Source organism: Pelecanus crispus, chromosome 1, assembly GCF_030463565.1.
Source record: "Pelecanus crispus isolate bPelCri1 chromosome 1, bPelCri1.pri, whole genome shotgun sequence".
NCBI classification, from domain to species: domain Eukaryota; kingdom Metazoa; phylum Chordata; class Aves; order Pelecaniformes; family Pelecanidae; genus Pelecanus; species Pelecanus crispus.
Window position 1 is genome coordinate 11,675,959 of NC_134643.1, and position 25,235 is coordinate 11,701,193.

The 25,235-nt window shown below is 37.3% G+C and overlaps 1 protein-coding gene across 6 annotated transcripts in view; it reads left to right on the forward strand.

Annotated features, from left to right (window-relative positions):
- CACNA2D1 (calcium voltage-gated channel auxiliary subunit alpha2delta 1) overlaps positions 1-25,235 on the forward strand; it is a 451,440-nt gene that overhangs the window by 188,121 nt on the left and 238,084 nt on the right. For all 6 annotated transcript variants that reach the window (XM_075713027.1, XM_075713021.1, XM_075712994.1 and 3 more), the window contains exon 4: positions 21,039-21,098. In XM_075713027.1, the coding sequence (XP_075569142.1) occupies positions 21,039-21,098 (60 nt within the window). The remainder of the gene's footprint in view (positions 1-21,038; positions 21,099-25,235) is intronic.

The window sequence follows — 25,235 nt, forward strand, 5'->3', positions numbered from 1 at the left end:
ACAGGTCACCCAGCCCAACCCCCCTGCAGGGAGCAGGGACAGCTTTAACCACATCAGGCTGCTCAGAGCCCCGTCCAACCTGACCTGGAATGTTGCCAGGGATGGGGCCTCTACCACCTCTCTGGGCAACCTGTGCCAGTGCTTGACCACCCTCATTGTAAAAAATTTCTTCCTTATAGCTAGTCTAAATCTACCCTCCTTTAGTTTAAAACCATTACCCCTTCTCCTATCACAACAGGCCTTGCTAAAAAAACTGTCCCCATCTTTCTTACAAGCCCCCTTTATGTATTGAAGGGCTGCAATAAGGTCTCCTCGCAGCCTTCTCTTCTGCAGGCTGAACAACCCCAACTCTCTCAGCCTGGCCTCGTAGGAAAAGTGCTCCAGCCCTCTGATCATTTTGGTGGCCCTCCTCTGGACATGCTCCAACAGGTCCATGTCCTTCTTGTGCTGAGGGCCCCAGAGCTGGACGCAGTGCTCCAGGTGAGGTCTCACCAGAGCAGAGTAGAGGGGCAGAATCACCTCCCTTGACCTGCTGGCCACGCTGCTTTTGATGCAGCCCAGGATACGGTTGTCTTTCTGGGCTGCAAGCGCACATTGTTGTCTCATGTCCAGCTTTTCATCCATCAGTACCCCCAAGTCCTTCTCTGCAGGGCTGCTCTCAATCCCTTCATTCTCCAGCCTTTATTGATATTGGGGGTTGCCCTGTCCCAGGTGCAGGACCTTGCACTTGGCCTTGTTGAACCTCATGACGTTCAAATGGGCCCATTTCTCAAGCTTGTCCATGTCCCTCTGGATGGCATCCCGTCCCTCAGGTATGTCAACCGCACCACTCAGCTTGGTGTCATCTGCAAACTTGCTGAGGGTGCACTCGATCCTACTCTCAATGTCATTGATGAAGACATTAAACAGTACTGGTCCCAATATGGACCCCTGAGGGACACCACTTGTCACCGCTTTCCATCTGGACATTGAGCTGTTGACCACTACCCTCTGGATGCTACCATCCAACATAAACCACATTATCCCTAGCAAAACAAAGCCCCACACTTGGCCTTATTAATCCATAAGTGGAACATGTACAGGATATTTCTTTTTGACTCGGAGCTCTAACAGCCACTGTGGAGGTGTACTGGCACACAGTGTGGATGTGTTCATTAGCTCCAGCATCTATTTTCTTCCAGCTGTTAGGAACAAGGAAACAAAAGCCAATCTGTTTGTTTACTGTTTCATATTCATGTACTTTCTCCTTTTTAATGGCTTGAGTGACAGCCTGGGTATACAGTGTCCGATGTCTTCGCATCAAGCCTGTGACCTCAATTCACCCATCATTCACTTCCATCATGTCAGCCGAGCCTTTTGTGGGTGTCCATTATTCACACACTATATTGTGTTATGATGAATTGCCTTCTTGGGAATTTTAGGACATTTTAATCCCAGTCTGACAGAACTCTCTGCGATAAATAATCGACAAACCCCTATGCTAAATGCAAGTACATCAGAGGATGTGGATTTTTGACAGCTTTTACTGAATAAAAAGAAGAGAACATGCCTTCAGCATTGTTGACCAGCTTCCATCTCTCATTTTCATTTTCATTGGATGCTTTTCTACCAAGAAATTGTATGCAGCAGGGGATGGAGATTCATTATGATTTTTATCCTTAGTTGCTTTCCTGATAAACAAAATATTTCATTAAAGAAACAATTATGGTGAATTTATTATAATTTAATCTCACATTAAATCTGGCCTCTTTCTCCATCCATGCATATTAAGAAAAGACAACTTTGTTGTGAGAAAACCCAGTAGCATTTGAATGTGTATTTCCCGTGACAGCCACGTGCATCAGTGTGCTGCGTGGCATTTAAAGCAAGGCTAATTCCTAGTGCTCATCAAGCTGCGCAGGGGTGGAGAGTAAGGAAGATGGACTTTTTGCTTCCTTGCACTGACAGCTTCGGACTGGCTAGAATTGCAGCGCCTAGTGAGCTGACAACTTGCTACCAATTATTTTCTTGTGGAAGGGACTGGAATAAGCAGAGTCAAGGCCTCATTCACTACGTCTGTGCTATGCCAGGTGGTATTACTGGTGTGATAAAATGTAGTCCCAGTGATATTTCCACCTTTCACACTTCAGTGGAGTTTGCCAGGTGTTTAGCACTTGCTGTGGCCCTAAGATTGACTCTAGAGACTTGAGAGGCACCACAGTTCCATTCATGTGTGTCTCTGAGTTTGGGGGTGGCACATACCCCAGATTTGGCTGCAGCTATATTTCCAGTTGTTGTTCCTGGAAAACAGAACAGCATGCTTTGTGCTTGTTGAAGTATCAGGAGTCATCCCTTAACAGCCAGCAAGCTCAAAGTGCGTACAAGCTTAGTCTAGAAAATCACAGAATTTGGAAAACAAAAAATGGTAAAACTACTTTGAAAACAGACATAGCAGAAAAACTGCAGGTTATTTCTTTTTTTCCGCCTTTTTTTTTTTTTTTTCTTTTTTCCCCAGTGTTCCAGTGTGTCAGTTAGCTGGAGGAGAATAGAAAAGAAAAGGAATAAAATTAATTGTGTATTCCGTAAGATAGCTCCTTCATATCATCCTTTTTTGTCAATTGAAAGTAAATGACACTATTTCTGCCAGAGTGTATCTTTAAAGTATTCTTAGCCACACCTAGAAGAATTAAAATTTTAGACACGCATGTTCTTTGTATGGAAACTGGTGAAGAATGTCTCTTCTCATTTCATATAAACGAGGGTGAATGGGAGTTCATATTTATTTCTGTAGTACATGCCAGAGGGAAGAAACTGCTGCTTTAACTGTATTACACTGAAGGGTGTGATAAAGGAATCCATGTAAAATATATTATATTGCTTAACCTGACCAAGACAACTTTCAGATGTAGGTGAGTCTTACTGTCAGATGAATACTTGCCACTTTTCCTCTATTCTGAATCTAGCAGAAATTTATCTTTTACAGTTGGCCCTTTAACTGAGGTTTTAAGTTATGTGGTCTGAGTTTCTGTTTTCTTTGATCTGGAGGATAAGTTTGACCCACAGAGAACTTAATCTTAAATGCTTACTTACTTTCCCTTTCTTCCTTCTTCTTTTCTTTTCTTTTTTTTTTTTTTTTTTATTTTCTCCCTTTTCCTTTGTGTTTTTCCTTTTCCTTGCTGTAATGACTATATGGACAAATAATTCTACTATGGATGTGAGGAACTATTTCTTGACAACACTTGGCCCTTTCAATAAAAGTTCTTCATTCAGAAAAATGGCTGTTTTAAAATTAAAAAATGCAAACCAAACAAACAGACAAACCACAAAAAATCATTGAAAAATTCCTAAGCCATATGGATTACAGTTGAATTACTGCTTTGCTGATATTTAATTGTAAAAGTGTACAGAATCCCTAAAATAGGTCTAAAGTACAGTAGGTTACTATATGAAAATAATTGTCTTGGTGTTTGCTAATAGTTATAAAGCTCATTACAGGCATTCTTTTAAAGCATATTAAAATTTCAGTTAAAAGATCCTAGATACATATACTTACAAAGTTGGCACTCATGTATTTCTAGTAAATAAATTAGTGGAAATAAAAAAAAGATAAGGCTATTAAAGTCTGAATATTAAAGAAAAGCTGGGGGCTAAGGTTTAATGTCATGTTTCACTATTTCTTGCATAACTTGCATTATCACATTTTAGCTGAGGATGCTGTCAGACCTTGCGGGAGAAGCAAATTCTCTTCTTCTGAACTGTCAGACACTGCTTTAATTAAGCTACAAAGGAACTCCTCTCTAAATAAAAAATGGTAGGTGTCTCTTCTCGCATTTGAGATCTAAGGCTGAACGTGACAATGTAAAGTCAGAGTGTTGCCAGGTTCTGTATGATTTGGCTTTATAGGTCAGACAATTGCAGGCACCAATTTATGTGTGTATGTGTGAGAGAAAGAGTCAGACAACAGTTTGGATAATGGATGATAATGGGTTCAAGAAGAGCTTTGTCTCCAGGATGCTCTTACTAATGAAGAAGCTAAGGAAGAATAGTGATATTTGGAATAATGTTACCTAAGCATTTCTTTATTTCTTGGAAATAATAATCACAGTTTTATTTTATCAGAAACTGTGACTCATTTTTCATATTTCAAAAAGAGATTTTCATTAGTAGATTTTATGATTGAACAATTAAAGAGCAGGAATAGAACTGAGTACAGTTTTGGAACTGTATACTGACTATTTGCAGATCTGTGTATGTGGCACCGAGCAAGAATGTGAACATAGGTGTCTTAATGTGCATTTGAAAACAGGTCTTTTGAGGGATAAAAGCACTGCTTTAAAAATTGCAAGAAAAAGGAAGAAGAAAAAAAAATTGAGAATGATATGGTTTCAGTTAGAGTAACAGAAGATCATAAATCTTTTGGGGATAATTCTTATAATTTTGAAAGTAAATAATAGAGATGAGTGGAAAATGTTAATTAGGTGTTACTTACATTTATTATGTTCTCAGGAAGATCTTTGCCTGAAAACTGTTGAAGACCACAAAGAGCTTCAGTTCTTAATGTACAAATATCTGTTGTAAGATCTATTTGCGCAAAAGTGAAGTATACAGTAGGGCAGTTCATGAATTACAGGAGATGATTTTTTATTTTTAATTATTGCCTTCTACGTGTCTGAGGCACATGGATCTGCTCATGGAAAGTGCTGCTGCATTAATGCACCCTCTTTCTGCTGCCCCCTCTGCCCCCCCAATGACATCTGCCAGCAAAGTCTGACCTTGGTAATATCTTGTAAGGTGGCATTTAAGTGCTCAAGTTATAATTAAAGAGAGCGATTAATAATCATGATGACATTTATTTTAATTTGTAATTACAGAAAATCACATTTCATGGTTAAGAATACAACATTTAGGTTTTATTCATTTAATTACAATTTCAACGGCATTAAAAAACCCACAAACCCTTATTGGTAACATAAAATCAAAGCTACTGAGACGTAAAGGCTTCTTTGTAAGCACTTTTTACTCTGGAAAAAAACCACTACAAAACCTCATTGTCTCTCCAAAACAAAACTAAAGATACCTTCAAAACAGAATAGAATAAAATAAAATAAAATAAAATGATATCTTTAAAAAAGAGGTGTTTATAATGTGTTTGGGTTTCGACTTTTAGCTTTTAATTAGCTTGTATGTTTTTTCACACTAAACTACTTAGAGGTTGTTTTATATTTCATATCAATTTAAACAGAGAGGGAATTAAATAGGGCATATATAATGAGATTTAAATAACTGAAGAAAATCAATTCAGCTCAGTCTGTGCTATTAGCTAAGCTACACTTCAAGATGTGCTCTAATATTGTGTTTGAACACTTATTCCTTAGGGATTCCTATTCTTTTCTGGTATGCAAAGGCTTCAGCTGCATAAAAAGTTTGCTTTGTATTGCTGCATTCCAATTCTGCAGTGATTTCTGTTGTGCCTGCACAGAAATGGGTCCCCTGGCTGATAATGAGATTAGCACACGTGCTTTACTAACAAATAATAGGTTTCTTTACAGTACGGAACAGTTTGGTTAACACACACTGGTAAGGAGTATGCTTAATATGCATAAAAGTACTTACTTGTTCGTAAGGCAACCATAACTAGATTTCATAAAGCTGTTTAAGTGCCAAATCTGGGTGCTTTGGAGAGCTGTTAAGCTCTCAAACCCAGCTACATTAGCATACATATCTTGTCTGCGATAGAAATGGCATTGTATACACATGAACACATATGGTTTATTGAATCTTTGTGACAAACATTAAATCCTTCTATGCCTAGGGATGATAAAGTTCTAAATGCAGAATATCAAATTACAGTTGACGAGGGAGTAAAACTGAGTAATAGTAGTGTAGATGAAATCTCCATGTACTTTCTCTTTTACAGTAAGTTTCTGGACGATGTGGACTTACCCCTAAAAGAATAATGCAGTATTTTGTATTGAAGATCAGCAGAATTACGCCGAGAATCTGATTTGTATTTTCTGGCCATAAATTGCGCTGCTTTGTCTCAGGCAAGGGAGAAGACAATTTTGCAAGCCTGTAATGCAGAACAATTAATTGTGATCATAATTATACAGAGAGAGGAATAGGTCTGTAGGGGATAACTTTCTGGCTTCTCTTCTGCCACAGGCTTCCTCAGATTGGGCTCTTAAATAAAAGATTCAGGTTTCGGTGGACAGTGGATCTGGGCTCACCTCATCTATTTTAAGGTAGTAGGAAATGTTTACAACCCTAGCTAAAAACATGGTCGTTCTGTTTAGGCCAATTTTTTTTGGAAAGAATATGTTTGGACCAGAATTAAATTATTTATAGATGCAGTATAGTTCTAATAAATCCCACTGATTTTTGGAAGTTACCTGTTTCTCTAGGGGCAAGTATGCCATGGCTCTCTTGTGCTGCAGCTTCTCAGATTTACCTTCCATCCCTCTCCAGACTAGCTACTGAGGTTTTGCGGCAGTAACATAATTTGCTTAGGATTCATGGTATCATCTGATCAGTGCTATTTCCATAAATTAAAAAACAAATGAAACCAAACCAACCAACAGCAACAAAACACACACACACCCCCCCCCAACAGACCCAAATCTGTTTAATGAGCTACTTCTGACTGAGCAGATTTTGGTACAATGTTGTGCATTCCATTTAAAACAAATCTGACAACTTGATTGTTTAAAAATAAGAAAAAACAGTATTTCTATGACATTGTCAAATGTACTATACCTAGAAACAGCATGTTTGAAAAATAAACATTTCAAGTAGTATTAGCAAACATAACCTCCTATTCCGAATTGGAACACGTTTTCTTTTGGAGACTTTTGACTAGGTTTATGCTAAGATGGGGGGGCTAATACTAAAATATATATTGAAAATTCAAGTATATATTGAAGATTCAGCTCTTAAATCACTGAAAATGCTCAAGAAAAGCATAAATACTTCTTTGTATGTAAAACCAAGTGCATAAATATCTATCCAATATAAATTCCTTTCTGGTTACACATGAAATACATGAGATGATTAGCCAGAATAGATGTCCATCCACTGAAATAAACTTAATTATTGTGAAACGGTTATATCAACCTGGGAAAAAGTTGAGTTTAAGAAGACTTTAATTTTATTTAAATGCTGTGAAGCAAAATCCTTGTTTGGAAATATTCATATTCTAGATTGACTGGAACTGATTTTCAGAAAATAAGCATATGTTTTATGATACATTTCTTACTTTATAATATAAATACAATATAAGGATGTTTTCTACAAACACAGCTGGACATACGTAGTATAATACAGCACTACATTCTGCAGTTTACTGAGCATACAGTACATGTAAAACTCGGGCACGGAGTGTGTAAGAAAATCTCCCTTCTGCAGCATTTTTCTGAAGACACCACAGAACATCAGTGACATTTTTTGCCTTTGTTTCCAGTTAAATGAAAAATGAAAGCTGTGATCTTCCCAGCAATGGAATGCTTATGTGAACAACCTCTTTGGGTTTTGTTGGATAGCAACAGTGTACTTGGTGGATTGAGATCCACAGTAGCTTGGCATTTAAGAAGCTTCTCTTTGCATTGTAGTTATAAAAATTATGAGCTGCCAGAAGTTGCCACTTTCTTCTTTGTTTTTTTTTCACCTTTCTGGGCGCTTGGAAGGTTGGCTGCCAGCTATCCTGTGGAAAGCTTGTGCCAGAGTACCAGCAGCTTTGCTGGTACAGCCCAAAGCAGAATTAACAGGAAGGGATGGGTGTGTGTCCAGAAGCCAAGTGGAGTGGTTGCTACTTTGTCACATAGTTTCTCATTTGTTATGCTGGTTTATGTCTGTGCCTGCTAATATTTCCAGTTCCAAAGGGATTTTTTTTTTTAAAGAAAAAGCCAGATCCCTCAAAATTACAGTATGATCTTGACAAGACTGAGATTTTAATAAAAGTTAATTTTTTGGGGGGTGGGTGGTGGTGGTTTTTTTGTTTGTTTGTCTTGGGTTGTTTTTTGTTTTTTTTTTCTGTGGAGGGTGACGATGAGATATACGTGAATTTAAACAGATAACAATGACATACCTAAGTCTAAGATCTAGGGTTTGGAGAAAGGTAGAGAGAGACTTGTGATAAAAATCTGACTTGTCAAGTGACCAATAATACAAAAAACCTTGAAAATGCAATTTATAGTTTTAATTTCTTAATTTGCCTTATCTCCTCTTTAACCTAACACAAACGAACCATGTAACTGTTCAGCTGTCAAGGAATGTGAAGCTGTCTGGTTTTGTAAACCAGACGTCCAAGTAGTGGTATTATCATAAGGTAGCATGATGGAAGGGATCCCTGATGTTGCTTCTCGCCTGTGTCTTCATGTTGCTGCACCGTAGGTAATTTTCTCAGTTCACAATTCCTTATACCCTACATTCAAGTTTGCTCAAACCACCTGACCACAGGACATAAGTGAAGAATTCAGTATGTGATTAAACAGCTGTAATTTAATTTAATAAGGCTTTAAGGTTGGGGTTTATTTGCTTGAAGCTTCTGTTCTATATGCAAGTGAATATGTTTTACTGTCATTTATGGGAATACTAACCTATGACGAATCAAAAGCCATTGTGTGATGCAACATGAAGATGAAGCTGCATTTTCAATCCATGCGTGCAGTATACACATCTAAATCTAGATGTTGGTTTCATGCAGGAGAATAAGATGCTTTTGCCCTTAGCATTGAGTCACTTTCTAGCTTCCGTAGTAGAGGTTCAACATTTCAATGCTGCCAGTGACCTAAATGAGAGCACAAAGTGTTTGAGTTCTCAAATCTTAATGTTTTGTATGACAGTGTAGAGCCCAGAAGAATCTGCCTTTCTCCTTACATAAAGTATCTGTTTTGCAGTATTCCTTAGGAATACAGCCCAAACACAACTCCATGAAATCCTACAGGAACATTCTGTAGACTTTAAAAAAAATTCTAAACCTTTAACAATCTGCCAGAGCCCTTCAAGTTTCAGCTCAGGTCTCTTAATTTAAGATTCAGATTGATTTCTGAAGATCATCTCTGCCATCTAACGTGTCAGTTTAACAGGACTGTGGAAGAAATTCTTCCTTGTGTGCAACTCAGGTCAACTAGAGTCAACTGCACCATACTGAGTTAGCTGCATCAAACATCCAGTTTGGCAAGGTGCTGCCATATTTTGCTTTAAGATATACTTGTACTGTGACATTCTTGACATGTCTGTCTAGTTTCTCTTTTTCATAATTTTGTTATGTCTTTTTCTTCTTTGTTTTTGCTATTCACATTTTGATTCTGATGATGATTTTCAGTAAGTAGCTCTAGCTGGGATAAAAGAAAACACGCTTTTTGGAGGGTGCTGAATTTGTTGGTATGGTTCAATATATTTCCTTTATAGAAAAGAAGCGTACAAGACTGAAAAAAATAATGAAGTAACACCAGATGTAGAAGTGTCATGAGGAAGATGCTTAGGCAATTTTGAGATGGGATAATGCTTCTTGATTGTGTTCTTTGAGCTAGAAGGTGGCAATTAGATTTTCATACACAGAAAAGTGTGAGACATCCTAATTAAACACCTTTTGGTGGAAGTCATCATGGATAAACCCAAACCGCTTCTAGTAGTTCTCAAATGTGTCACCTGTGAGGGTAACACTAAAAAAAAAAACAACCTTCTTTTTTTTTTTTTTTAATTGGAAGGAAATTATAATTTGAATGTTGATTCAAATATGTACATTACTCACTGGGACAGTCAATCAAATAAATTTTAAGCATAGCTATAGGTCATGTATAGAATCATAAAAAGAAAATACAATAGATTCAGTTCAACAATACAATACCCAGAGGATAAATCTTTTGGACTTAGGTGTTACTAGCACCTGATACTAATGTTTTGTGTGACTTTGGTCAAATCATTTCACCTTTCTGCTTTACTTTCCTTTATATATTAAATACCTTTAACAATATTTACTTCACAGTGGTTGTGAAAAGATATTAAATACTTCTGTAACCATGACAATATGCAGCATTAGTTTTTAAACTGTAGGTTTTAAGATGAAAAATAGTATTTTTTCACATATAAGTCAATTTTTAAGATCTTGCAGTGCAGAAATGTGAACCAACTCCTTTACTTAAGAGGTTAATAGTATACCTGAACCAGCTTAGGTTTTCTTTATAATCACAAGAATGCCCAGAAATGCACTGTGCTGCCTAGAAGAAAAAGGTGATGCATTGTCTGATACATGATATAGACATGACAAGAGATGCTGAAGAGAAATAATGGCCAAAACAATGCATGGCTATTGGCGATTACTGAATCTAGAAGTAGTATATCTCTGGTTAGGAATTTCATGATCTCACACGCACACAGGGCTTGAGGCAGCAGGAGTGAAATCTCAGTGAAGACAGTGGAAGTCCTCATATGAACTTTTGAAGGGTCAGGATTTCTTCCTAAAAGAGCAGTTCTTATGGAACTTGGTGACCTCGAGAGATGTTTAAGCATTTACTGAAATGTTTAATATATTAATATGGATCTTTTAACAGCTATGCCTATGGGTATATACTTAATACTTATATACCTTTGGTGGACCTCTGCCTGGATGAGAAATGATCACATTGACTAAAAGTGGTTTATGTTATAGGTTCAGCAACAGTTGCTTTAAAACCATGCAGCTGTATTGGGATAAAACTTGCATGTGAGAGCAGGGAAATGAAGGTGTACCTGAGTATAAACTGGAAGCATAAAAGCGCTGAGTTTCTTCCATGTTCAGAGGACATGGGAAGATACTACTGAAGCTAAATGGACTGAGGAGAGGTAGAAGACACCATTTTCAGCACTCATCTGTTACAATTTTTGTCTACTTTTAATTTTAAAATGTTTTTTCATTACAATCAGAAAAAGTTTTCTGTTGGAGGGTAAGAAAATAGTAAATCCCATGTAGTTCTTAATAGAAGAGGAATTACTGACAAAGGATGTGAATTGTTTTTAAAAAAACATCACGTGGCTATGCTTGAAAGATAAAACTTGAATCTGTCTAGTAGAGAAGGTTGGGGGTGCAATACTTCTTTTAAAAGAGATTTGGGAAAGTTTAGAAGCAGCATGTTAATACACTCCATTTAATAAGAAAGAAATTAAAGAGATTTGGATATGTTGTTACGCCAGTGCTAAGCCAGGTGTAGGAGCAGTTGAGGCTTTGGTGTGTTTCCAGCATGGCTGTCATGATTGACATATTATCTCTGTGAAAATGAAAAATGTTGTTTCAATTTTCTAGTAGAAGGTCATTTTCCTTTGCACTCAGTTTTCTCCAGGACTCTCAGTTAAACACTTTTTATTTATTTTGACTGGAATTACTTCCATTAGGGAAATGTTGCCTGAAAATAGCATGCAGTATTAATGTATCATTTGTTTCTGCTGTTGCCAACAGTAACATGTTTCCTTGGCTCTCACCCACTGACTGTTGATGAGATCAAGTTGATTATTCAGCAGCTATACCCTACCACCTGCTCCATTTTTTTCCTTGACATGCAAAGCTGTTAATACACTATCCTGCCTTGTTAAAGCTGTGTTTGTTATTCAGCTGTGGGTTGGTTGGGGTTTTTTTAAATATACATATTTTTAAGAAGTTATTTCATTTTTTTAACAGACTTTTAATCAGTCAAATTCAGATTGATTCTAGTTTATACATCTGACGACCTAGGAGAAGATGCTGATTTATTTTATTTTTTTAAGTTCACATTATAGTTCTACCATTCAAGCTCTGAATTTTATTATTAATAAAGTTGCATGTTTCATAGGTCTGTTTCTGGAAATGCTACTGCAGAATTCAGTGCTATCTCAGTTTTATTATAAGTCATTAACTACTTTGGAGTTTATGATGCTGGTTTAGGTTATAAATGTTTCTTAATTAAATAAAACAATTTAGTCCTATTCTACAGAGGAAGAGGAAGTAATGAGCTTTGTTCAGTCTTGTTATTTCTTGAAATTCTGGATTTTGTTCTTCTTTATAGAAATACCTGTGCAATTCTGAGAGAACTTAAAGCTGTTTCTGATGATGTGACCAAAAGAGACAGCTGACTCTCTCTTTGGCAGAGATTTTAAATTGCCAGCTTTTTGATCTTCTTTTGGGTCTATAACAGCATTACATCTAAATGTCTTTTGTAGCACACAAACTGAGTAAATCCTGAACTCACTACACTTCTTTAAATGTAGTGTTTCGTACCTGGTTATGCTCCACTTCTGTGGCTTGCATTAACTTGCAGAATGCTATAATTTAAAAAAAAAAATATATTGCAAACAGTAATTTGAATATTCTATATATTTGATATAGATCAAATATTGTTATTGAGTTATATCGAATGTATATTGATATAACACGAGATATTGTTATTGAATTCGTATAGAACCAGAACATTCTGTTGCATGTGTTGTTCACTTTGATTATATGGTGAGGCAAAATGCAACTGCTGTTGCATCCCCTATTTGTTTAAAGATAACTGCCTTCATTAGTGTTTTTCTTGCATAAGTGATGCAAGCTTGTATCAATGTTTCCTTCTCCCTGTCCTTAGTAAAGAGGTGTTTACTTGTTTCTTTTTCTACTTTTGCCTTTGAAATTAGGCAGCTACATATGTATTCAGTTGTGTCTGTTCCCATTTGGATCCTAGTCAGATTTTAATAAAGCTGCTAACATGTATAAATTTTGAGTAGCTAAGGGTGTTTTGTTTGTTTGTTTTTACTGGATACTTAATGAGTAGATTTTAAAGGAGTTGTGAAGCAAGCTGAACTGCATCTAAGGTTTGGGGTTTTTTTAAGTTTGAGGAAAATTACATTTTTGACATTTAGAACACTTGTTTTGGAGCAGGTTAATTTTGATATTTCTAAAATAAATTTATTTAGTCCTGTTTTCTCCCTGGGTTGGTAAAAAACTACGCATACACTACAGTTGAAAAAGCAGGGTAACAAGGCATGCCTACACAATATACGTGTCATCTTCTAATCATGCCTGTGAAGTTACTAGCTCAGCTGTGAAGCTTAAAAGAGTTTCCTAAGGCAGGCAGTGAACTGGAGCTGGTGGTGTTATGCAATTTGTGATTTGTCAGAGCAGCTGGCAATTTCGGTCTAATGGTTTCAGCATGTGTCCTTCATTTTGAGCTTGTTTAAAAATATAACACTAATGTGACTTGCATTTAAGGCATGTGAATTATTAGAGTGAAAATGTAATAAGCTCTAAGAGTTTGAAACCTCTGCAAATGAGAAGGATAAATTATATGTTAAAAGAAGTGGTCTTTTGCTGATTCTATACACCACTCTAGCAAACTTTCACTGCTAGATGTCAAGATGCATTTGACAGACTATTTCTTACTCTTCTGATCATTTTTCTTCGTGCCTTTATCTAGAGTTCTCTCTATCTTACTCTCTTGTCTACTGAAACATATTTGGCAGTATCAAGCTGTCATAATATTGCCCAGCTTCTCAAATCTCCTGATTGCACGACTCCTAGAAATATACTCAGACTTGGGAACAGAACCTCTTCCCTCCCTCCCTCTCCCCACAAGTGTGGAAAATGTAGAACTTAACAAAGTGCTGCTTCTCTACCTTCTGATGAGAATTTCCTACTTTCCTTGTTGCTGTTCAATAACAGTTGAACAGAATTATTTTGTACGCTCATTCTGCAACATATTAAGTTGCTAGGATATTTCATACAAACCATATTGCATACCTCATGGAATGGACTCAATACCATATTGCATACCTCATGGAATGGACTCAATGCTCCAGTCATAGAAGACAATTTTGTGCTCCCTCTGTTCTTCATTGTGGTTGTATTTGGTTTGTCCTATTCTCTAGTACTCAGAAAGGTGCCCTCCAGCAATGTTTTTGCACCTGCAGATCATTTCATGGAATCATAGAATGCTTTGGGTTGGAAGGGACCTTTAGAGATCACCTAGCCCAACCTCGCTGCAGTGAGCAGGGACAGCTAGTTATCCCGCTGACTGCTCGTGTATGGTTTCTTTTTGTCTAGTACCCAGCTATACTGCTTTTCCAGAAGTTTAAACAAGTGTTTGTTAGCATCTTTCTTTTTTTTTCTTTCTTTCTTTCTTTTTGCTTTCTTTCTTTTTGCTTTCTTTCTTTTTGCTTTCTTTCTTTTTTCTTTCTTTCTTTTTTTCTTTCTGTCTTTTTTTCTTTCCTGTCTTTTTTTCTTTCCTGTCTTTTTTTCTTTCCTGTCTTTCCTTCTCTCTGCCTCCCTTCCTCCCTTCCTCCCTCTTCTTCAGTTATTATTTTCAGTGGTGGATAGTTCCAGCTGTTCTGAGATTTGTTTTCAGGACAGAATCAAAGATTAGTTTACCTTAACTGTACATTTGACTACTTTTAGATTCATACTAAATTTTAACTAAGAATACTACTTTAGTGTAATATATTTAAAAATCTCTTTCAGCACTCCTTTAGAAGTGGTACTAGCCCTATGTCTACTTTTGTCTTCTCTGTTAGATAATTTGCTACCATTAGCTAAGTTCTTAAATCCACACGGTAAGAGAAAAGAAGAAATAGGAGAGAAGAGCTCTTTCTAGTTAATGTTTTAGAGAATGGCTGGTTTTATATAGTGGAGAAGTGTTACTGTGCCAAATGGTCTTTTGGTTTTATCCTTTTTGACTTTTCTTATATGAGAGTTTTGTCAGAGACAGGTGATTGCACATGATATTTTAGATGTCAAAAGCCACATGTGTGATGTATTCATTTAGGGTCTCCGTATTTTATTTTTCCCTATTAAATCAATATGATTATTCATGTTAGAAAGCATAAACTTCACCCCCAATATTGTAGTCTCAAGTTCTCTAGGTCAGATTTGGTTTCCCATTGATTTCTGACCTTATTTAGACCAGTGGTTTCTCTTATTTTACATTTTCTGTTTTAGAATTGGAAATCCACCACAAGGGTAAAATTTCTCTCTGGAGAATCATCTTGATTCTTCATTCATTTAATTAAACAATAGGAATAAAGACTGTCTTGAATCATAATGATTTTCATTATGGTTTTCAACAGATACAGAAATCCTTTAAAGCCCCATCTTCTAAATATATGGAAGGTGATAATAAATTTTTTCCATTAGATTTCTTTTTAACCAACATATGACAGCCTTGTGTTGGTATGAGGTCATCTTCTTAGAAAAACTGATTAAGAAGGTCTGAAATAGAATTACTGTTCATGTGAATAAACCAGAAGTGGCACACAAAATATGTAAAGTAATTTTCTGTTTATTGTTTAATTAAAGGTGAGTTTTGTAATCTACAGCTGGTTTAGAAAAAAAAATAAAACTAGCAATTTAGGTTGTTGGTAATGGTTAGTAGTGGAAGACAAATTTCAAGGCATTATTTTGAATTGTGGTCCAGAGTATAATAATATCAGCTTTTTAAAAAATTGTGCTCATTGCTGATTGTATTAGATTACATACAAATTTAGACCAGTAATTTATATGAAGAGTGTTTTGGTAAGGCTCACAACATCAGCAGACCTCTAACCTACTCTTTTTCCTTATGAATATCACTCATCTGCTGCCTCAGATGACAAAAGTGAAACTGGCTCCAGGCAGTAGCTGGGGAATATATCATATAAGGTCTATGTTGAATATAGGAGACCAGTTCTAAACACACTCTTTGTTTGTGACCTTATGTGCTTCAGATATCCTCATTAACAGACCACAGATCAGATTGCCATGATACGGCACAGCAGATGCTAGAGTAGGAGAGAGGCTGTGACTCTGCAGCGTAAATACATGAAATAAAACCATGCTGCAGATCAGCACAAGACAAAAACTTAGTGTTGATCACCATAAAAAAAAAATCTTTAAAAATCTATGTAAGTATTGACGTTCTGGTTACACTTATACTGAGGATTATGGTATTTACATAACAGAATACAGCAATGCATAGGATAACAGTTCTTATTTGAAGCAGGAAAATGTGAATTATCATGGGAACATATGCTACAGTGTTAGTGATCAAAATATTTTTAAAAGCAAAAAAAAATTATTTGGAAGAGGAGATCCTAAACCTTGTGGTTACAATTTAAATCAGCAAAATTAGGTATATGTTTGGTTTAATCTAAGACATTGTTTTATGGTTGGGACCATCTTACCAAAACTAATGTGCCACAGCTTCATCAAATCTAGATCAGCTTTTGTGCTGATAATTATTATGAATGCCCACTTGTGAGAAAGGTCAGATAGCAAATATCTTCATAAGAGTTACATGTAAAAAGGTAATAAATCCCTATCAACCCCTCCCATGTCCTACTGGGAGTATGGAAATAAAGATAAAGAAAAGTAAATCCACGTGTATTTATATGGGGGTTTAAATCTGGCTATCATTAGCACTCCCAAGCTCTCTTTTTGGCTACTGACCTTCCAATTTGCAGGTGTTCCTTGTTGAAATCACACCCCCTTGGGCCAAACTGGGTGATCTTTTTATACAATAGGGTAATAGGGTAATTCAAGGGTATTTGACTAATTCGTTACCAAGAGTTACTACAAAAAGAAAACAGTGCATGCAAGTAAAGACAGAAGAATCAAGGCAAAAGAAAATAGTTCTAATTTGGTTTAATACAGGATGTAACAGCTTACTGAGGTGAGAATGCAATTCTTCAAAATTCTGCCAGTCTGTGTTAAAGCTACAGTGAAATAACAGTATCAGTCTTCCACTGATGCTTCAGAAACCTTATCCCAGTCTTACAAAATTTTTCCCTCATATTTCTTTTTTGTAAGTGATGTGCAATTCATAATCATCTACAGAAGAACACTATTTGTATTTCAAATACATATATGAAAACCATGTTCGAAACTGCTGTTACACACATTCTTTGTGGCTTTTACACTGTTCATGCAAAACCAGGACTGACTATTTGGATCATATTTTAAAATCAGGATTTGAAGTTCATTGTATGTTTCTACATTGTTCTATTTAAACTTGATATTGATATATTGTCCCTGAGTATTTATCTTCTTAAAATAACCTAAAAATTCCATGGGTTTGGTATTTTAGAAAGCTTTGTGAGGCTATTGATGTCTAATAACTCTAAGCTTACACATTTTATAATAGCTTAATGTATCAAGTGTCGTCAAATATTATTTTCAAGATAAAATTCTTAAGGGAGAGTGAGAAGCACAAAAAAAAAAAGATTGATTTCATTGTACTGAATATAATTGTAATTGGGCCATTAGCTGACAGAATTCTGTGCTGGCTAGGAGGAGATAAAGTTATGACATATGCGCACAAAAATGAAGGCTGGAAGATGAATAGGCCTTCTAGGGAGTTGATCTTTACAGATCAGATAAAGATTCTTCAGGTCTCTTTCTTGCAGTCTGTGCTACATCAAAGGCTGTCTTTCAGAGATAGTAACGTGCACTCCAAATCTGGGGGCAAGACCTTCGAAAATAGACAGTTTGGAGATTGACAGGCAGCTGGGCTTTGGGTTTTTAGTTGTTGGTTTGCTTTTTTTTTTCATTGTGTGTAATCTTTTGTAATCCCTTTAAAAGTTAAAGAAAAGTTCATAGGCTGATGGAGTAAATAGCACTTGCATCTTATCTGTCTTTCCCAATAGCTGTTTTGCTTTAAAGATAACCATTCTCTTTGAAAGATTTAAGGAAATCTAGTGGAAGGTAAATCTTGACTTCTTTCAAAGTTTGATTAAAAATACTTATTTGTGGGCAGTGGTTGTCTTTCAAGGGATAATTGTTCTTTTATTGATGAGCTAAGTATTCTGAAAATTCCTGAAAATAATGTACCCTGCACAATATATAGAAAATAGCAAGGGATCTGCAGTGGGTCATGGTGTTAAAGAAGTTACCTTATTAAACTCTCATTGTAATGAGAGGGAAAATGGGAAGTGTTGGGTGTCAGCCTGTTGTGTTACCTCTCTGATGGCATTCTCCAGAGACTGCCCCAACAAACCAGGGAAAGCAAGACCTGACATTTGCATACCTCAAAAAGAAGCAGGCATGATTTCTTTGAGAGAGATGAAAAACTAGTCTCTCCTTGTGTCACAATAAAGGGCATAGGTAATTTGAATTTGCTTCACAGTCTAGCTATTTTTGGGCCCGAAGTCTTGGCTTCTTACTCTTGCTCTTAACAAAGCACTTGCTGTGGAAGGGTGAATGTTTCAGTCATTAGACTCCATGCTGCTGTAGCAGTAGCATTTCTCCTTGCATAGAAATTAGGAACTTCTCAGAACACCTTAGCTTCATGAAATACTTTTTAATTTTTTGGTAATTTATTTTGAATACTCTTCCCTTATCTTTCCTAAAAATATCGAAAGTATTACACAGTAGAGAATGATTCTGGTTTTTGCATTCACAGACTTCCTATCAGTCAACCCATATTTTTTTAAAAAACACCTGCTTCTTGAAAATGAAGTCCTTGCATGATCTGTGTCTTTATGGTAGCATGCACGGAAACATTGATAAAGTCTGCTGGAGATGAGCTGAGTAGTCAGAGGCCCGGCTCATGGTCATATGCGGGTTTTGGTTTGGTTGAGTCAAGGAGCACAGCCATTTTCTCATTGTTCATCATTGTAATGGCTTGCTTGTGCTTTTGTATGGGCTTGGCTGCCTTTAACAACCTTTAACCTTATGGTCTGTACGCATACCTCAAATAACAACTTCTCATTTTGGGAGTTATTTTAAGATATACAGAGCTGTTGAAACATGCATAGTGTTATTTAGCAGGTTATTTTGACTGTTAGGATGAGTTCTAACTTAAACCTGACTGAAAAATTCTTCACAGAGAAGGATTTGGTAGGGAGTATTATTTTTTTTCTCCATTTGACACCACCCCCCCCCCCCCCCAAGAAAAAAGCCAACCAACCAAAACCTTTTCCTTTTTTAATTTGCTTTTAGCATTTTTGCTTTATAGTACAGATTAGCTGAAGAATCTACCAACTTTTCATGAAGCTGAGGAATTTCAAGTGTGGCTGCAGTTCCTTCCATGTGAAATTCATAATAATGTTAATGCATGTTATATATTTCTCTTCATCATCCATTTATCAGTTTGTGCATTTGGGTTCTACTGTCTGTTGCAGAAAAAAAGTGCAGTTCACTGGGTGCCTTAAGGTAACGAAGCAGACTGTGAGGGAAATCTGAGGGCAGTGTTAACTGCAGCTATTTACATGCGTAGTAAGTGTCATATCTTGCTTTGCTACAATCTGGTGAAACATGACTTAATCAGTGTGAACTCATCAGGGTATAGCCCAGATTTAGATGCAGAACTGGCTATGAGTGAAGAAATTAGATAGAAAAAAAATTATTCTAGTATATTAGCAGAAAACTGAAAGTACTGCAGGTATCTGAGGTGTTTGTCCAGTGTGGTCAAGGGAGAGTTGTACTGTGTTTTTTTTTTTTTCCCAGTGTAATGCATCAAATTACATCATAGTTTTTCTTTTGTAAATGTGGTACTTGGCTACTCTGGAGGGTACCTCCAGTTGGCAATGCCTGTAAGATGCTAGTAGCTTTCTATTAGCTAAGAATAATTTGAATTTACAATCAAACAAATGAGTGGAGACACTTGCCTTCTCTCAGCAGAGCAAACAGGTTTGTTGGGGGTTCTGTGTTTATATAGGATGATTGGAAACGTGAAAGAAAGGAAAAGATCCTAAGTTTTGCTTTGTTAAATGTATCATCCTGATAGTAGTTAGAGGGAGGAGAAGGACTGCCCGCATGGGATCAGATAGCATAGCAGTTGCTACCCTGCACCGGGGCTGAGGTGAGATTCTGACAGCACCATCTCTGCGATTCCAGCTTATGTGAACTTTGTGGTCATATTTCTTTTGGTTGTTAGCAAGAACTGACAGTTGACTCAACTGCAAATGTGACTTAGACCACCAGTTCATTTTGTGTAGGAAGTAGTCTGAATATTAAAACAACCATGAGGCTTACCATGCACATATTGTCACACAGTAAAGCGTTTTCATCCCTAGTTATCTGGCGGATATAGCCAGGCTATTTCTGTTTGAAAGGGACCATCACTCCCCAGAAACAGTTGCTAAATTTTTTATTGGGCTATACAGTAATTTAGTTCTCAAAGTCAGTCACTCAACAATTAGGACATGGCTGAGTCCTCCACATGAACTACGTTCACATCAGGTAGTTGCTTCTTCAGAGAGAGCTTGCTTGCTTTCAGGATGGGCGCTTCCCTCCAGGGCTGCTGGCACTGGGGATGCTGCGTGCAGCTCAGCTGGAGAACACGCATTACACTTGGCAACTTTCATATGCAAAATTGTAGTAAAATCCTCATAAACATGTACAAACAGCTTTTTTTCAAAGACCTAATTTTGTATGAGGAGGGACACGTCACCAACCCAATGGGTGTGTCTGTACAAGAGACTGATGTGCAAGAGGATCATCTGATCGTTCCTGTGCGCTGCGCTCTGCTTCCCATGAGGCTATGTGGACAAACAGGATTTCTTTCAAATTACTTTAAACGGGGAAAAATGCCCTCTAGGAGCATGCTTGTTACTCTCCAACTGCTAATGTGTATTCAGTCCATGGGACCAGGCTACAGCTAGTCCAAATTACTTAGTCATTATCGGTCCCTAATAATCACAGGGGATGCCAGTACTTCCTATAATTGAAGTTAAATAATTTAGTGGAGAAATAAATGTCCATAACACAGTGTTTTAAGATTCTAATAAATGCTTGTTGTTGGATGGTAGATTAAACTAATACATATAAGGCAAGGTGGTGTGTGTAAGGGGAAAGTATTTTCAGAAGGATATTGATGGATTTTGAACTTAACTAGAACTTCTTAAATGATGTTGGAATGAGGGTTAAGTTGCCTAATGCATGATTACAGTACTTAAATAAGGAAATACTACAGAAAATAACATTTTTGAGATGAGATGGTGCATCTTTACTCAAATATACATAATTTTCAAATACTGCAAAAAAGCATGGATATATAGAAAATTATATAGAGAAAACATGTATATGAAGAAATTAAAAAAGCAAGACTTTGCTATGTGAAGAATCAGTAAAGTCTAAAATGTATGTGTTCTCTCTCTTTGGTCTTCAGCGCCTCGCTAAAGAAGCAGAGAAGTACCAAGCGTCACATCAGTGGAGGGATGAGTTTGGGGTAAGTTTCTGTTTTTCTCCTTTTAACCTTGTCGGATTTTTCCTCTTTGAAATGTTAGCTATATTCTTACAAACATGTCGTTTATATATCCGTCACAGAAGGAGTCATTGACTATGAATGGACATTTTATTTTATTCGGTAAACAGAGTCTCAGACTGGCTGTCTAGAGAATAAAGTGGACTCTTCACTTCAGAAGTTCACAGGGAGCTTCACAGACCTGGGGATGTAGCTCTGAGGTGTACCCAAGACATCTGTTTGTTCTGACATACCACGAATGATTACAGAGAAGACATCTGAGTGATGGTTACTACCTGTTAAAAGTGTGCTACTCCAAGCGCTGAAACACAGAATCATAGAAAAGATTTTTACAAGTTGTTTTTTGCTTATGTGGTGGAAAAAAGCAGGAAAAAGCTTAATACAGAAGGATTTGGTTACCTACATGACTGTCTATATTGGGAGTTATAGACTATTTTTTAGACTCCTTTTTCATACTTTAATAACTGCATCTCTTCTCTTCAGTATTCTAGTAGTACTGAAAGAGGCCCTAACCTGATCAAACACTAAACTATCTTCTTCAGTCACTTCAGACTTTACTGAAAAACAAGTGAGATGATTGTAAACTGTACAACAGTAATTCTTTATTACTGATCAAGCCAAATTAATATCGTGCTGCATGATTATAAGCCTGTTAATTTTAGGCTACGGTTCCCTGCTAAGTGTCTAAGTCATTTATTATGCCTTCATTTCCTGTTCCTTTAGAAATAAAAGCAGATGATGCTTTTATGTGATGCTGCTACAAACCTAGACTGTGTTTGCACATCCACTAGAATCATAGTGGCACACAGTTAAATACACAATGGTTTTCTATAATGTCCTTTCTGATCCAGTGTTCCTCAGACACCTGGAGATCTAAAAACAGACAGAAGAACCCCAAAGGTCAGGGCACATAATTCAGATAAAAGTGACTGGCTTTTAGGAGTGCAAAGGGGGTCTGGACACAGCCTGAATGCTTTTAAGTGTGCTCTCTGCACAGGCATAGCTTCTAAGACACCGTAAAACACAGAATGCGTATTCCATAGGGATGCAATAATGAGAATGTTCAGCAACCTTTTCTGCTAATCTGCCTCTGTTTTGAATAGAAAACAAAACCTGCAGGTTTCGTGGACTCAGAACAGTGTGAATACAGTCAGATGCTCTTTCTAATCATTTTGCTTCTTACTGCACACAGTGGCATCACATCAACAGTGCTGTCTCAGCTTTTGGTTTTCTTTTTGCCCTTTACTTGCAGTAGAAGTCAGTCATACCAGAGAGACTTCTGGTCTTATCAGAATTCATTGCCAAGGAGAAATCTCGAATTAATTTTGAAATGTGATTTTTTATTAATGTTGTGACTCAGGCAAAGACTATGGTCAGAATAAAATAAAATAAAAAAATGCAGTTGGATTTATAATAAAGTAACTGCAAACCAAGGTTGTGCTTTACTGTTTTGAATTTAGATGAGAATAGTGTGCACCGTATAACAACCTTGACATTAGGTTATGCAATTAAATTTCAAATAAATGTATTAAGCCTCTTATAATTTAATTTGTTCCATTTTTGCCAGAAGTAATCTTTCTTCTCTTCTGGCCTACTTTTTAGAAAATGCCTGCTCAAATTAGTTTGCACACAGATCTTTCTGATAAACTTAATTTTCACTGGAAGATTCATTCTCCTAATGGCTGTGATGGAAAATAGAAGATATACTGTAAAACCTTCTGTGGATGAGGGTTCTTAAAGTACTTCTGACAGCATTATGAATGGTCTACATCATGCTGTATGAGGTTTATTTCTTGTCCAGGATTTGGGTTTGGGTGATGAAAGCCCTTCCAGCGGGATTGCACATGAGTCACTGTAGAAAGACACTCTTTGGGACAATCTATTTCTGCTTCTAATGAGCTCACAATCAGCAATGTCCTTGGCAGTCAGATTGCAGCTGAAAAATAGCCTATGGAGTTTTAAGGAGAAAATATCACAAACATTCCTTCTGGGGAAGTACATATGGGCTGACTTCAGTGTAACAAATTGAAAAGAGGAAGGGCAAAGAAGGCTGGCCATAGTACCAAGGCCTGTACAGAACTAAAAGGGATGTGTCAATCAAAAGACTGCCAGAACGCCTGTTCTAACACTTTATTCAAAATATGAATGTTTGTTGCACAGTTAGCAGCAAAAAAAGTGTGTAAGCGTTAAAGATTTTTAAAGATGTCGTGGTTTAGCCCCAGCCAGCAGCTAAGCACCACGCAGCCGCTCACTCACTCCCCCTACCCTGATGGGATGGGGGAGAGAATCGGAGGAGTAAGAGTGAGAAACACTCCTGGGTTGAGATAAGAACAGTTTAATAATTGAAATAAAGTAAAATAGTAATAATAATAATAAAAATATAATAATGATAATAACAATAATAATGTACAAAGCAAGTGATGCACAGTGCAATTGCTCACTACCCGCCGACTGATACCCAGATAGTTCCCGAGCAGCGATCGCTGCTCCCCGGCCAACCTCCCCCAGTTTATATACTGAGCATGACGTCATATGGTATGGAATAGCCCTTTGGGCAGTTTGGGTCAACTATTCTGGCTGTGCCCCCTCCCAGTTTCTTGTGCTCCTGGCAGAGCATGGGGAGCTGAAAAGTCCTTGACTAGCGTAAGCAGTACTCAGCAACAACTAAAACATCAGTGTGTTATCAACATTCTTCTCCTACTAAATCCAAAACACAGCACTGTGCCTGCTACTAGGAAGAAAATTAACTCTATCCCAGCCAAAACCAGGACAAAAGATTTTATTTGCATGTCAATGTCACAGTATAATAAAAATTCAGCATCCTCAGACATGGTCTTTTGAAATTAGCTAATACAGGGAAAAATCTTTGAAGATCCAGATTTGGTCCCACAACCAAATTTGTTATTTCAGCTATTAATTTTATGTAAAGACTGTCAGAATTTTCTGAAGGAAAGCATTAGCTTGCCTTTTAGAAAAAAGTTGGGGCTAAACCATTGATAGAAACACAAATCCACATCTACTAAAATCCCTTTTCCCTACTATTTGTAATTGAATGAGAGTAGAATTTTTTCCAATATTTCTAGTACTATAGTATATTAAATACCAAATACTCCAAGAAGACCAAGCAAAGAAAAACAAAAGTGAAAATTCAAGTTTGGGCTTTTTGATAAATCATAGAATCATAGAATGGTTTGGGTTGGAAGGGACCTTAAGGATCATCTAGTTGCAACACCCCTGTAATGGGAAGGGATACCTTCCACTAGATCAGGTTGCTCAAAGCCTCATGCAACCTGGCCTTGAGCATTTCCTGGGAGGGGGTATCCACATGTTCTCTGGGTAACCTTTTCCAGTGCCTCACCACTCTCATAGTGAATAATTTCTTCCTAATATCTAATCTAAATATACCCTCTTTCAGTTTAGAACCATTACCCCTCATCCTACAGTCCCTCCCCATCTTTCCTGTAGGCCTCCTTTAAGTACTGGAAGGCTGCTATAAGGTCTCCCCAGATCCTTCTGCTTAGGCTAAACAACCCCAAAAGACAGGTCCTGCTTGACCAACCTGATCTCCTTCTATGACCTGGTGAACCACCTAGTGGATGAAGGAAAGGCTGTGGATGTCATTTACCTGGACTTTAGTAAAGCCTTTGACACTGTATCCCAAAGCTTTCTCATAGGGAAGCTGGCAGCTTATGGCCTAGGCAGGTGTATTCTTCACTGGGTAAAAAACTGGTTGGATGGCTGGGCCTGAGGAGTTGTGGTGAATGGGGTTAAATCCAGTTGGCAACCGGTCACAAGTGGTGTTCCCCAGGGCTCAGTACTGGGCCCAGTTCTGTTTAATATCTTTATCAATGATCTGGACAAGGGGATCAAGTGTACCCTCAGTAAGTTTGAAGATGACACCAAGTTGGGTGGAAGTGTTGATCTGCTGGAGGGTAGGATGGCCCTGCAGAGGGACCTGGACAGGCTGGACCGATGGGCCGAGGCCAACTGTATGAGGTTCAACAAGGCCAAGTGCCGGGTCCTGCACTTGGGTCACAACAACCCCATGCAACACTACGGGCTTGGGGAAGAGTGGCTGGAAAGCTGCCTGGCTGAAAAGGA